This window comes from Gasterosteus aculeatus, chromosome X (assembly GCF_964276395.1).
Source record: "Gasterosteus aculeatus chromosome X, fGasAcu3.hap1.1, whole genome shotgun sequence".
Taxonomy (NCBI): domain Eukaryota; kingdom Metazoa; phylum Chordata; class Actinopteri; order Perciformes; family Gasterosteidae; genus Gasterosteus; species Gasterosteus aculeatus.
Window position 1 is genome coordinate 13,885,032 of NC_135698.1, and position 13,319 is coordinate 13,898,350.

The 13,319-nt window shown below is 43.1% G+C and overlaps 1 protein-coding gene across 3 annotated transcripts; it reads left to right on the forward strand.

Moving 5' to 3' along the window:
- Positions 1–375: 375 nt before the first annotated feature.
- On the forward strand, positions 376–13,164 carry LOC120809044 (FYVE, RhoGEF and PH domain-containing protein 6). Of its 3 annotated transcripts, none has more exons than XM_040162578.2 (21): positions 376–771; positions 1,776–3,696; positions 5,195–5,318; positions 5,444–5,511; positions 5,792–5,822; positions 7,762–7,913; positions 8,421–8,577; positions 8,743–8,830; positions 9,321–9,371; positions 9,488–9,546; positions 9,633–9,704; positions 9,968–10,036; positions 10,409–10,492; positions 10,624–10,703; positions 10,867–10,969; positions 11,079–11,225; positions 11,337–11,442; positions 11,776–11,870; positions 11,950–12,078; positions 12,189–12,328; positions 12,414–13,164. In XM_040162578.2, exons 1-21 carry the CDS (start codon positions 759–761, stop codon positions 12,448–12,450), a joined length of 3,726 nt encoding a protein of 1,241 aa, XP_040018512.2. In that variant the 5' UTR covers positions 376–758; the 3' UTR covers positions 12,451–13,164. The 3 variants fall into 3 exon arrangements, with proteins under 3 accessions (XP_040018512.2, XP_040018515.2, XP_040018513.2); XM_040162581.2 differs by having other exon boundaries at positions 404–771; positions 5,450–5,511; XM_040162579.2 differs by having other exon boundaries at positions 404–771; positions 5,198–5,318.
- Positions 13,165–13,319: the final 155 nt, after the last annotated feature.

The window sequence follows — 13,319 nt, forward strand, 5'->3', positions numbered from 1 at the left end:
CACAAACAATTTACAGGCCTCTGTATTCTTAAATTTTTTTTTTATGTCTCAGTATCTTTCATGTCCCAAACGTTTTCCTACAAAAATGACTTGAACCTTGGTGACAAAATAACATCACGATGAACGCACCAACCATTAACGCTGTTTAAGGGCTTTTAGTTTAACTTCCTCAACCGTACATCAAATATAGCATATTAAGCATCAGCTGCCTGCCACTCATATCTGCAGTCTTTATTAATCATACCAGTGGGGGTAATAATAGTCACGATGATGTATGCGGAAAGATGCGTGGGAGCAAAGTCCACGAGCGAAGTCTCACGGCAACTGTAGAATTGTGTAGAAATGTTACTCGGATGGGAGGAGTTGTGTAAGTGTGAACAACAGTCTTCCAAAGTCCCCGCGGCACTCTCGCTTAAGTTCACGGCCAAGAACCATCGTGTGGAGGATCGATCTGGCAGCCCGCGGCCCCCGGGGCCCCCTAGCGGATTGTTTAAACACTACAAAGAGGAATTTCTTTCTTTTTTTTTGGTCAGCTGTCGCCGCGGGCAACACCGGCTCGCTGCGTGGAGGACGGACTCGAGACGTGAGTCGCTCCAACGGAAGCGGTGTTTGTGATTGTGTTTCTTTTTTTCTTTTTGGACAAATGACTCGTTTTTGCCATCGACGGCTTGAGATGGATCCGGAAACCAACGACGAGTTACTGATTGACGAGCATTGAGAAAAGGAAAAGGAAAAACAGAAGCGAAGTCGGGGGAGCGATGATGAGCTCAGGTGAGCGACTAGAAACTCGATGTCACGTTTGTTAGTGACTTAACCACTTGAGTCACTAACACCAAATCCATGGATAAATAAGTTCACGTGTTTGGTTATTTTTTTCTTGTATACAATCCGGATAAACTGCTTAACAAGCAGTACAAGAGAAAGCATGCGTTTTGAATATACCGAAGGCTGTCGAGCTCAAGCATCTCTACTCTGTGTTGTTTTTAAAATGTACAAGTTGATACAGCCGACCAAATGTATGAAAGGGCTCAAGATACTGTGTGTATGTGTATTGGACATGTAGCACAGGTAGGTCATGCGATTGTTAGAAGAGTAATAGCAGTATTTTGTGACTCCTGTCCCTGTATCTATAATCCCAACTCCTGACAGTTTTCCTTGACTTCGATGGTAGATGTGTTTGGTGTTTGTGTAATGAGGGAATATGTGCTGAGGAGGGTGAAAACGTCCCTCCCTGCTAACGGGGTCAGTGTGTTATTGTTTTGTCTACCGCAGAAAGTTTTAATGACACAATTTGAGCCAGATGTACCAGGTTGCATGACTCTGTCAGTCCCTGCATCCCCCTCCTCCATTTCGCTCCCACTCTTCACCCACCATCTGCTCCACCCCCCCCCCCCCCCCCCCCCCCTCTTCTCTGTCTGTTGACATGCACCATTAGCCAGATTACTATGCTGTTGTGTATTTTGAGTGGTAAACATAAGCCATGGGATATCGGAACCCCCCCAGAGGGGTGGTTTAGTACTTTAGAGCAGTTGAACACTAAGCTGCCACTACAGGATCAGCGCTAGCCAAGGGGTTAAAGAATTAACCGTTATTGGGGCAGCATCCGTTAAACTACTGAAAATCCATCAAATCTGCCATCTGGACATTTGAGAATGAGGTGTTCATTGTGTCTGATGCTTTTTTGTGTCTCCATGCTTTTTCAGACTTTCATTTGGAGGAAAACACTTAGATAAGATAAAATCTTAAGTGCATATCTTTTGTTTTTCTGTCCTCAGGTATGCAAAAGCCACCTTTGGCCCCAAAACCCAAGCTGGCCCTGCCTCAGAGGACAAGGCCGTCTCCCTCAACTCCGAGGAGAGCCGCCCTCACGCTTGCGTCTCCTGCCACACAGAAGAGGGTAAAACCAGTAGTGGCCCCCAAGCCATGCCTGTCCAAACTCACCACTGCTGTGGATCCCAAACCACTTCCTTCAAAGATCCCGCTCCAATCGTCTGGAACAGAACCCCCACGCATCCACGGTCTTCTCAACTCCCAGAATAGAATACAGCAAGAGAACAAAAAACCGGACTGGGATTATATTATTCCCATTTGTCTGTGTAGCCAGGAACACTGCATGTGCATCAGGCAGACATCAGTAAACCGAATACTTATCTCCACGTCTCGAGGAACAGTCGACACCAGCGAAGAGAAAACCAACAATGCTAAATGCAAAGGGATGAACGGCACAGCTAACACTCCTCTCACAAATCATAAACCTCTCAACAAATCGCTTGCTCTGGATCAACTTCTCAACGGCGACGGCGACACCTGCAGTACTGAGCCGGCTGTTCAGCCGGCAGTCCCCCACCGAGCGCGGAACAATGAGACAAATGGTCACGTGATTCCTCACAGAGCGCCCGGGCGTGGACCGAGGGAAGATGGCTCGGAGCAGAAGTCTTCTGCCCCCCCGACCAGACCGGTCCCAGTGGCCTCTAGGAAGCCCGTCCCTGTACCGCGGAAAAGCCCGGCGGTGGTGGTTCGGGCCCGTCAGGAAAAGGTGCAGGAGAAGAGCGGAGAGATTGTAAGGCAGGAAGGGAGGGAAATGAACGTCAAAGAGGTGAAGGTGTCATCGGAGGGGAAAGGCAGCTCATCGCAGTCCGTCAGTGGAAGTGTAGGAAAGAAGCTGTCTGTGAGAAAAGCCTCCGCCCCGCCAGCCCCTCCGCCCAGGAAGAAACCTTTACTGTCTGCACCTGACAAAGCAACGGCCTCTGCCCCGCAAACTCTCCCGAAGGACGTGGAGGAGGAAGACCTGGGTTGGGACACCAGCGTCAAGGAGATGGAGGTGTCTGTGGACAAGTACGACGAGGAGGTGCAGAAAGAACAAATGGTCGATGAGGATTTAGTCTTTGGTGACTTCACACAAAATCCTCCTTCTAGTAGTTCGCTCGACCAGCCGGAGCTCAGCCAGCCACCTGCCGTCGCTGCGGAGGACTCTGGGGTCAAGGTGGCTCCCAAGAAGCCTCAGAGGAACGGCGGCCCGACGGCGCCGATGGAGAGGAAGGAGTCTTCTGAGGAGGAAGCAGAGCGTGAACCAGAAGATGACAAAAGAAGTCGAGGCTTTCCTACACAGGACCTTGTTTTCCAGGACAGGGTAACCAGGGAGCTGCCTTTGCCTCCGGGGGAGAAAACAAGCAGAAAAATCGTAACACCTGGAGTCTTGAATCCTTCTCGTTCCAGCCTGGGCAAACAGAAAGCCTTTTCCTTCTCCGGCGCCGACCGCCTTCGTTCTGACAGACCAAAGAAAAACTCTTTCCGCAAACTGCTGGACTTGACGATCTCTGCGAAGATGCTTCCTAAGCTGAAAGCGAAAGGAGGCAAGAGCTCAGACTGCACTGCAGATGACAAGAAACAAAAAGTGGACAGGGACCAAGACCGGTGTCAAAACCCGGCAGAAGATCCCGAGGCTCAGCCTAAATTATCCCGCGCTCTGATTGGAGTAGAGCAAAACGTGGACGGAGAAGAGTACTATGAGGACATCCCGCACTATGAAGATATACCAGACTACGTGAATGTGCATGTGGCCGGGACAGTTGCATCTTCTCGGCCACCAGCCTGGGAGTATGATGATGAGAACATTTATGAGGAGCATGAGCCATACATGTCCTTTGAGAAGAACACAGGACTCCAACAGCGTGAGACGCCAGCAGACGATGACAGGTACTTTATTGGGACCTTCGTTTCATGTCTCTTTGTTCACACATCTGTGATTTCTGCGTGCAGGTAAACACTTATTTGTAAATTATCTAGTCGATTACATTGTGACCTCGGTTCCAGGTTCCCGTCAGGGGAGTTAGACAAGTAAAGTGGCACGTGTGTGCAGCCTGTTGGGTGTTGATGAAGTGTGGGTTGACGGAGAATTTAAATTACTGACAGCTGTTTTTTTTAGATAGGCACTTCGTGACCCAAATTCGTATCAGAGGCAACTATTTAGTTTTTCATTTCTAGTCTAGTCTTTAATTTCTAATTTTTATTTGGGGCTACGAGGACACATATTCAGTGTTTTCTAGCCACAGAGACAGTTGTTACCTGCCGTGACTGTGTGTGTTTGTGTGTTTGTGTGTTTGTGTGTGTGTGTGTGTGTGTGTGTGTGTGTGTTGTTCCGGTAAACCTATATTAGTGTAAACTACCACCAACCAAGTGATTGAGCACTTTCAAGATGCACCAACTAAACTTTAGACATGTGTGGTTGAGATCAAAATAAAGACTGAGTATGAAGATGGATTTGGTCGGATCCAGGGTGTTTGAAGTCGGGGGGAAACCATGTTCGTTTTACTTTGCATTACTCGCTTTGCATTACTTTGATGCTCATTTAAACTCGGTCGTGATGTTTCCAGTTATCGCTTCAGCAGAGAACTTATGTTTTGCGTCATGAATAACCAGTGAGCAGAAGTCAGTCGGGGAAAAATAGGATTACAGTTTGTAGAACTGTGCACTCGGCATTGCACAGCTTAGTGTTTCACCCTTCTTTACCTCAAACTGTGCAACGATCACATGGCAAAAAGACGTTGAGCAGCTCAATGCATTAGCCATTGTAAACGTGCCGTAGTGCGAAGGACCCGCAAACTCTGACTTATTGGGTTTGCTGCTCAGCCGTGGCCTATTTTCTTTCTCTGTGTTTCTCTTTTTTTTTGGGAGGGGTGGATGTCTCACATGCAGTCGTCGCTGAGGGAATTGTGGTATTTTAGATATGTAGTTTCTTTTAGCTGCAGCCCCCCTGTTAGCTTTTTAAATGTTGGCATTTCAAAGCTTTATCTGTGCGAAACGTAAGAGGATTCATGGTTTGCGTGTCTTCAGACAAGATAAGTCTAGCATGTGAGCTCGTTGATGGATATTAAATGGGGTCACTTCCTCTGTGCTCTTTGTTTTGTAGCTCTCAGTAATTGTTTGACTTGGCTGACACTCGCGGGTCAATTATCTGCTGACATGGGTGTTTTTTCTTTTCTTACAAACTTTATCTCTTTCCCCCTCCTCTGTATATAGCATCCTCTCTATTTTTTGTGCTTTTTTTTGTTTGTTACTAATGCCAAGTGAGCGACGTGGTGCAAGATGTCTAATAAACGCCTCTAGCTGCTTCGGTCCGTCGTTTGGTTCGTTCGTGTTCTGGCGTCTTCCTTCTATTCTCTTCTTCTCTTAACGTCCCACCACTGTTTGACAGAAGCTCTGTCGATGAGGAGGTGACTCCCCTGGATGAAGACAACTTGGTCAACACCTCAGAGGAGGACGACGACAGCAGCTCCACCTCGAGTCAAGGAGACCCCGAGCAGCCAGGAGAGAGTCCGGTGAATGCTCACAAATACTTCTTCAAATATGAGATGCACTATTAAGATGCACTGTGTGTATACGAGTAGCTTTGCCGTGAACTACGGTGGCATTTCAAGTCTTGTGTTTTTGCACTTTTTGTTAGACGCAGATTACGCCGAAGAAGAGCAAGATTCATCACATCGCCACAGAAATTATGAGCTCTGAGAGTGTGTAAGAGACTTCATTTTTTATTTTCTCGAGGGTGGTTTTGTTTTTCCTGCCCAGAGTTGCAGTTTCTGCCAATCAACAGGTAGTTGTCTTAATGCTACGAGTACCACAGATGAAACTTCTTTCACCTCCGCTGTATTGTTGAGACGTATACATTAAAGTCTGTAAAAAAAGTAAAGGATGATCAGCCACTACCTTTAGGTAAGTGAGTTTTTGGAGGTACTTTTTATTCCTATCTAGCTCTAATGTATCCCAACAACTTTCACATTCTGTGTTTTTCAAGGTTTGTCGACGTCCTGAAGCTGCTTCATGTTGTAAGTACCCCGACGCATTTGCTTCACATGTATTCTGTGATAAAATTATTTTTAAAGACCTAAAGTCAGTAGAAAACATAACAAAAGTCCCCATTGCTATTTAAATCCAGCTAACTTTAATATATAATTTAATTTATAAGAGAAGATTATTTGTCCATGTATAAAATGCTGTTCATTAAAGGCAGCCAAACAAACATTAATATTAAACAAACAATGCCATTCCCTCGTATTAAAATAAATGCAACATTTTCATCAAATCATATGTACTTCTGCCCTATGTTTTAATGTGGTGCTAGTCACATTCTCCATATGTCTTTCATTATGCTAGCCACAGGGGCACACCCCATGCAGGATAAGACCGCTCCTCTCCTCCTCTCAGTCTCAACCGCACAGCTCACATTCTTCACGGTTTCTCGTGGCTTTTACGATAATAGAGGGATCTGACGGTAACACAAGACTCTTCTGGATTTGAAAAGATTAGTATCGTCAGATCAGTGTAACTTTAACCAACCGTTCGCTTTGCATATGACATAAAATGACCTGTAAATAAATCACCAGAATCCCAGATGTTGGGTTGTAAAACTGGTTCGCTCACGCAAGAAAAAAGGAAAAGGAAGGTTCTACTGACTTAAAAAAAAAAAAAAATTGATCTTTTACGCAATTTAATCTCAGCTTCAAACACAACAGCAATAGTCCCGAATGAAGGAAAACCACGCCTTGACTTGTATATGAAAATCAAACACAGACTAGCCTCAAGTGGAACCAGATCGAGTCGTACGATGTGAACAACTGACGATTAGACGACTCAAATCTTTAGAGGGCTGTAATGCAACAAAACACTGGTTACTATTAGAATTAACAAAACAATCGTAGTTACTGAATTAAAGCTGCTTTCGGGCTGCTTTACCGCCAGTCTTTTGGGTATTTTTCAGTTTCTTTATTTTCATTATGAGCCGATGTTTGGAGAGACAAAGGTCTCGAAACAAGATTGTAGAGGTACTGCGTCAGAAGCATTCATCACTCCTCGCTGCAGAGAGGCACAGGAAGTGCTCGGGCCTCTGCAGACTGTAGACGAATGGAGTCCAGTAATTCGGATCAGCCATTCCAAGTTCAAAAGAATGTAGAGGTGACTTTGTTTTTGTACATTCTCCATCTCTACCAGGCACTTTTCACAAACTGATCGATGATAACACCACATGCCATTTGTTGTGCGTATTTTCAGCGACGCTACTCCTGTGCTTCTGTCACTGTATCCTAAATGTCCATTAAAAGAAAGATTTTTTTTTTTAGCTTGATTAAACTGCTGCACAAACTTACATTTTAAAGATTCATTTAAATTCAGTGTGTAAATGTTTGAAGCGGAAACGGGTCAAATGAAAACCCCGTGAAAAACCACAGCTTCTCGTCCTGCCTGTTTTTCGTCCACTTAACTCTTTAACATTTTCTAATTCCTTGCCAAATCATTTTCCACATGTGGCTCCTCCTTCGCTGTCGTATCCCGCATGTCAACCACAGGAGCTCTCTACTGGGTGCTCGGTCTGCATGCCCTTTTATTTGCCATGTGTCCTCATAAACCACCAAAAAGCTCCACATCATCAGAAAGGGAAGCAGAAACAGCACCCTGAGGGTGTCCTGTTCTCCTTTTTTAGTTTGGATTTGTGATTTAGTGGAAGTTCAAAAATGCGTAATGTGAATCAGGTGTGTGCGTGTGTGTGTGTGTTTGTGTAGGTCATGAGTCGGCATCTTTTAAACTGAAGGTTTCTGAAGCGTATCTGGTTTGTAGTGTTGTCCTTGAGAGCATTTTACATGATATGAGGAGACATTTTTCAAACCTATTTTTCTTCTTTAATAACATACTAAGATTCACCTCCTGTTTTTTTCCCTGTGTTCCTGTATTTGACCAGCGGACTCTTTAACCGTCTGTCCCTCTGATCCACAGGACTTCCGTGACACCGTATCCGCAGCATCTCGTCAGAGTGGCAAACCTGTGATCGAGGAGCGTCTTCTCAACCAGATTCTGTACAACCTCCCGCAGCTCTACGAACTCAACTACGACCTCCTCCGAGAGCTGAAGCAGAGAGTAGCCAAATGGTACGCCGGCATCCTGGAGAAGGGTTACATAAGTGTGTAAACGTGTGTGACTACGCCTGAGCCGTATATGTGTGTACTTTTGGTCTGAGGTGGTTCGAGTGCTTTGGGCTAGCCGACCTAGTTCCAAACTAAATTTGGATATTGTAAAATGGTAATTAAGTATTGTCCTTTCCTGCTTTTTAAAAGCTATATTACGACAAAGTGAGTTCATTTTCTGAACATACCAGACTGTCCTGGCCTTTCATGTTTTGTCTTAAATGACTTTAACTCACTACCACACTACTGATTATTATTTATCAAACGTTCAAAACCTACAATATGTTGTTATAGAGGTATTTGTGATTGTGACTGCATATTGTCTAATATATATACTATAAATGATATGTACATTTAATACTTTGTATGTGTACATCTATCATTACAGGAAATACAGATTTGTTATAGATCCATTCCAAAAAGATGTGTCAGAGAATTTAGTTTGTCTTTCTACTTTATTTTTATGTAAAGGGATGAAAATGCACAGCTAGCTGATATTTTCCTGAAGAAAGGTCCCTATCTGAAGATGTACTCCACATACATCCGCGAGTTTGACAAGAATGTGGCTCTACTGGACGAGCAGAGCAAGAAGAACCCGGCATTCGGCGCAGTGGTTCGGGAATTTGAGGTAACTAGACTTGACCGACCTGTTTTCTCTGTCTGAGGGGGCGTGTGTGTTCTTTCACTGAGGTTCCATTATTATTATTATGTGTATGTGAGGTTGTTCCTGAAACTTCTCTCATCTGTAATATGTGTTCCTCTTTTTGTTGTTGTTGTTTTTTGGGGTTTTAAGGCTAGTCCACGCTGTGCCAACTTGGCTCTAAAGCATTACCTACTGAAGCCGGTTCAGAGGATTCCTCAGTACCGGCTGCTGCTCACAGGTACATCTACATTTTCGTAACAGTAATCACTCATCTCGTCCATTCACAATAAATGTCGGTCAAAGTTGAGCTTTATATTTGCCGTAGTTGTGGACTTCTGCACCTCATTATTGGCAGCTTGCTGCCCTCTAGTGTCCAGCAAACAAACAATTGTCTGGAATTTGACACCATCAAATCCCTGTATAATAAGATTTTTGAAACGCCACCCAAATGAGTCTTGGTGACGTAACGCAAGCTTTAACATGAGTGAGCTTAGTGGATCAGATCACTAATGGATCAGGTCGCTCCCCCTGGAGCAAAATGTGAAGAATGTTCCTCACGTTGCTCTTGTATAATTGTATTATTTAAGCACCTGCAGAACCTTTTGATCTGGTGTTTTTATTTTGAGATTAAGTTTCAGGAATTTCCTGTACAACACTGGGCAGTTGTGAACAAAGTAGTTTCTACTGTTAAGTCTGAAACATCTCCGTCTGATGTCATTGTGTTTCAGATTATCTAAAAAATCTGTCCGAAGACTCAGTTGATTACAAGGATACAGAAGGTAAACCAAAGGTCTTTTAACATCTCCCTAGTGTTAACTACTGGTGTCAGTGGAATGTAACCATTAAAAGTCATATCTGTGACTTACACCTTTTTCTAAAAATTCTCTCCGCTCAGCCGCTCTTGAAATCGTGAAAGCGGTGGCCAACCATGCCAACGACACCATGAAACAGGGGGTGAGAACCAAGAGATCAGCCATATTGGGGAGCTCGTGGATCAAATGCTCCGTATGGGTTGCTGATGTCCTCTTTGTTTCTCTCAGCATAACTTCCAGAAGCTGATCCAGGTGCAGTGCAGCCTGAGCGGCCACCACGAGATAGTCCAACCTGGACGGGTAAGAACATATCACACATTTTTACAAGATGTAACAAGATGAATAAAGTTTAGAACACATCGCATCATTTTTCTCCAAAACGATATATGAGCCATTACTAGAATTTCCTGCAAAAAGCTACACCCTCTGTATTATAGTTGTTCTTGGTAATATCTTGCTTTTTATCAAACCAACATTTTGAAGCTCAACAATCTCAAAATAGCCGTTCTGCTCATTAAAGGAAAAATAGAACAATAAACATTTGTGACGTTTCTATGCTCCAGATCTTCCTGAAAGAGGGCAGTCTGAAGAAGCTGTCAAGGAAGGTCATGCAGCCCCGAATGTTCTTCCTGGTACAGTAAAACACCCATCTCGCTCCTACGCTAATTCAGTCCATGTTTTCATGGTAATACTGCAATGCACATGTCAGTTAAAAAGTGTGTTCTGTGGTGTTTGGTTTTTCAGAGAAGGCTTTCATATATACACACATCCTTGTATTTATCAGTACAACTGTGCTTTCATCCTGCTGTAAATATCCGGAGGCAGTTTTAGATCAGAGCCCCTTTGATGATATGACCTGCATTTTTGTAAGGGCTGGTATCAAAGCATTATGGAGCCTAATAAAGCCACAGAAATGTAGATATTTGTGTTCCCAGTATTCTCCATCTGAATTTGTGCTCCTCTGTAGTGTACATTAAGTGTGTCATGTGTCATGTGTCCTTTAGTTTAACGACACATTGCTGTACACCACTCCTGTCCAGTCAAGCCAGTACAAGCTCAAGAGCATGTTGTCTCTGGCAGGGATGAAGGTGAGAACATCACCCGTTATTCCTTTACTCTCGCCATCTTTTCACCTATGGATATATACATATTAATTCATGATAATTATCTCAGGATATGTTCTGTGCCGCCATCACTGCTCACAATGAAATAATTGCAGGTTAGCAAACCCAGCCAAGAGGCCTACCAGAATGAGCTGAACATTGAGAGCGTTGAGCGCTCCTTCATCCTCTCGGCGAGGTAACGATCAGGAAAAAAATATATAATTTTTTGGTCATTTTTTTTAGAACATGTGTTGTTCCATAACAGTCATCCTGTTTTTTTTTTGTTTTTTTTTGGTGCAGTTTCACAGGTATGGAGACAGTGTGTAGGTGTGTAATCACACTGTGTTTTCTTTCTGCAGTTCGGCCTCAGAGCGAGATGAATGGCTTGAGGCCATCTCCACGGCGATCACTGACTACACCAAGAAAAAGATCAGCTTTATATCTGGCAAACCTTCAGAGGAGGTATAAAAAATATATATATTTAAGATGAACGGCATACAACTTCTGTTTGTAGTGTGTACTCTCTTATAGTAATAAATACAAAGTCAAATTGTCATGTTTTTATATTCAGGTAGAGCTGGAGGATTTGGATGATGGTACTCCTTTGGGATCCAAAGCCCCTATATGGATCCCTGACCTGCGGGCCACCATGTGTATGATCTGCACCTGTGAGTTCACCCTAACATGGAGGAGACATCACTGTCGGGCATGTGGAAAGGTAAGAAAAAAGTGTCCCACATCAAAAAGAAATGTAGTTTTTGAGTTAACTCCTCATCAAAAATGAGAGATGCTGGATAAGATGGTGATTACAGATTGTGTGCTTCACCAGGTGGTGTGCCAGTCATGTTCTGCCAACAAATGCTGTCTTGAATACCTGAAGAACCAGTTGGGGCGAGTGTGTGACCAGTGTTTCCCTATTCTTCAGCTGCAGAAAAGTACGTCTTACTTCCTTCTAACGTTGTTCACTGTACAAACAGAATACTCAAAATCATGGTGTCTGTTGCAGCAGTTGACAGTGCGGTAGTTAACTATTAAATCTACTAAAAAATGTTCAATATAAAATGTGGTTCATGAAATGTATTATTTTATTTTTTCCATTGAGATGTTTTCATATGTATGTTTTAGGAACCACACATTGCTCAAGTATTTTTTTTATTTAAGAAAAAAAAGCCCCCTTGCAGTACTCCAAAGCACCACTAGTGGCAGCGGCACTCCATTTGCGAAACACCGAAATAAACAACTGCACGTTCCACATTTGTGTGCATCAGGTGTGCAAGCCGAATCCGCAGCTCTATCCCCTGGAAACAGAGCTACATTTGCTTTCCCCAGGAAGCCGAAGAAGATACCGGCCGCCCTCAAAGAGGTCACTGTTGTTTTGCTTTGATCTAGACGCGCTGTGGGTGATAATGACCTGATATCTCATCAGATGTTTTATTTATCAGGTGACGGCCAGCACAGATAACTCCTCTATGAGTGGGTATCTGCAGAGGTCAAAGAGCAGTAAGAAGCAGGGGAAGAGGCTGTGGTTCGTTATCAAAGACAAGGTCCTGTATACATACGCTGCAAGTGAGGTAAGATGTACTTTGTAATCAGCGAGAGCCCTGTTCAATGTTGTTATTTAACCAACCGGTATTCAGTTCATATCCTTATAAAATGCGTCTCGTATCATGTCTTTTTGCAGGACGTTGCCGCCTTAGAGAGTCAGCCCCTATTAGGGTTCGAGTTGAAAGTTGATTCATCGCATAAGTTGGAGTTCAAACTTTACCACAAAAACACACTTCACTACATTTTTAAAGCTGACGACATCCAAACGGAACAGAGGTGTGGTACAAAGATGGTTGGTACTTATTGTTGCATATAGTGACTGCAATCACAATACAAATAACACCATTTTTTTTTATTACAGATGGATCGACTCATTCAAAGAGGCCACAGTGCTTTAACATTGGTTGACGATTTGTGTAGTTGTTCAACATACTCTTTTGCCTCATTGCTCTCCGAGTTCTGAAAAAACCCATCTGGAGACGCCATAATAGTTGCACTGGAATATCTTCCACATATTGTTTTTTCTTGCCTGTATCAGTAGTTTAAAGGGTAGAAATCTATGCAATTTAGGAGTCAAATGCCTAATTTTAGATGTTTTTGGTTCAATTTTACTTGCATCTCTACAATACTACTCAAGTCAATTGCTTTGTAATACATTACATTGCATTTTGCTTGAGATTGAGTAAATTTTAGGTCAAAGCAAATCACATTTTAAGGCTTCTTGTTTTCAAAGGATTACTTTATTTCAAATCGTTGTGTGTCCTGTTATAGAATATGCAATGTGCACTTGTCACGTTTTTGTGAGAAACCTTCACCATACATTGTTAAAGTTTTCTTTAACTCTGAGTCTAATTTTTCACTGTTTGAACATTAAATGCACGATGATGACAAATGCACTTAAGTAACTTAACCGGCTGTATATATATTATGTCCCTACAAACGTATCTGCTGTAAATAATGTGATCATATTTCCATGAATCAGGTTTTTATTATTTAAATTCGTTACTGTAATAAATTCTTGTTTTACTGTTCTTTTTTGTCATGTTCAAATGTGGATGGAACTAACAAAGTGTCAGCACATTAAATGATGGAATCGTTTAGGACAACGGAAATGACATGAATACTCATTGCACGACGCCTGGGAGGTACTTTTGAGTATGTTTCACTGTACTTTTCAGTGTATGAATGATTTCTATTGCAGAAATGCCAGGAATTATATAACAGCGGATTCTTGAGCAGTCAAAAGAGAGCAGTAGTTAGATGTGCA

Excerpts from the sequence above, each read along its gene's own strand:
- LOC120809044 (XM_040162578.2), top strand. Across the intron at positions 7,914-8,420 it reads AAGCAGAGAGTAGCCAAATG|GGATGAAAATGCACAGCTAG; the intron begins GTACGCCGGCAT and ends TTTTATGTAAAG. Across the intron at positions 10,970-11,078 it reads CTGGCAAACCTTCAGAGGAG|GTAGAGCTGGAGGATTTGGA; the intron begins GTATAAAAAATA and ends TTTTATATTCAG.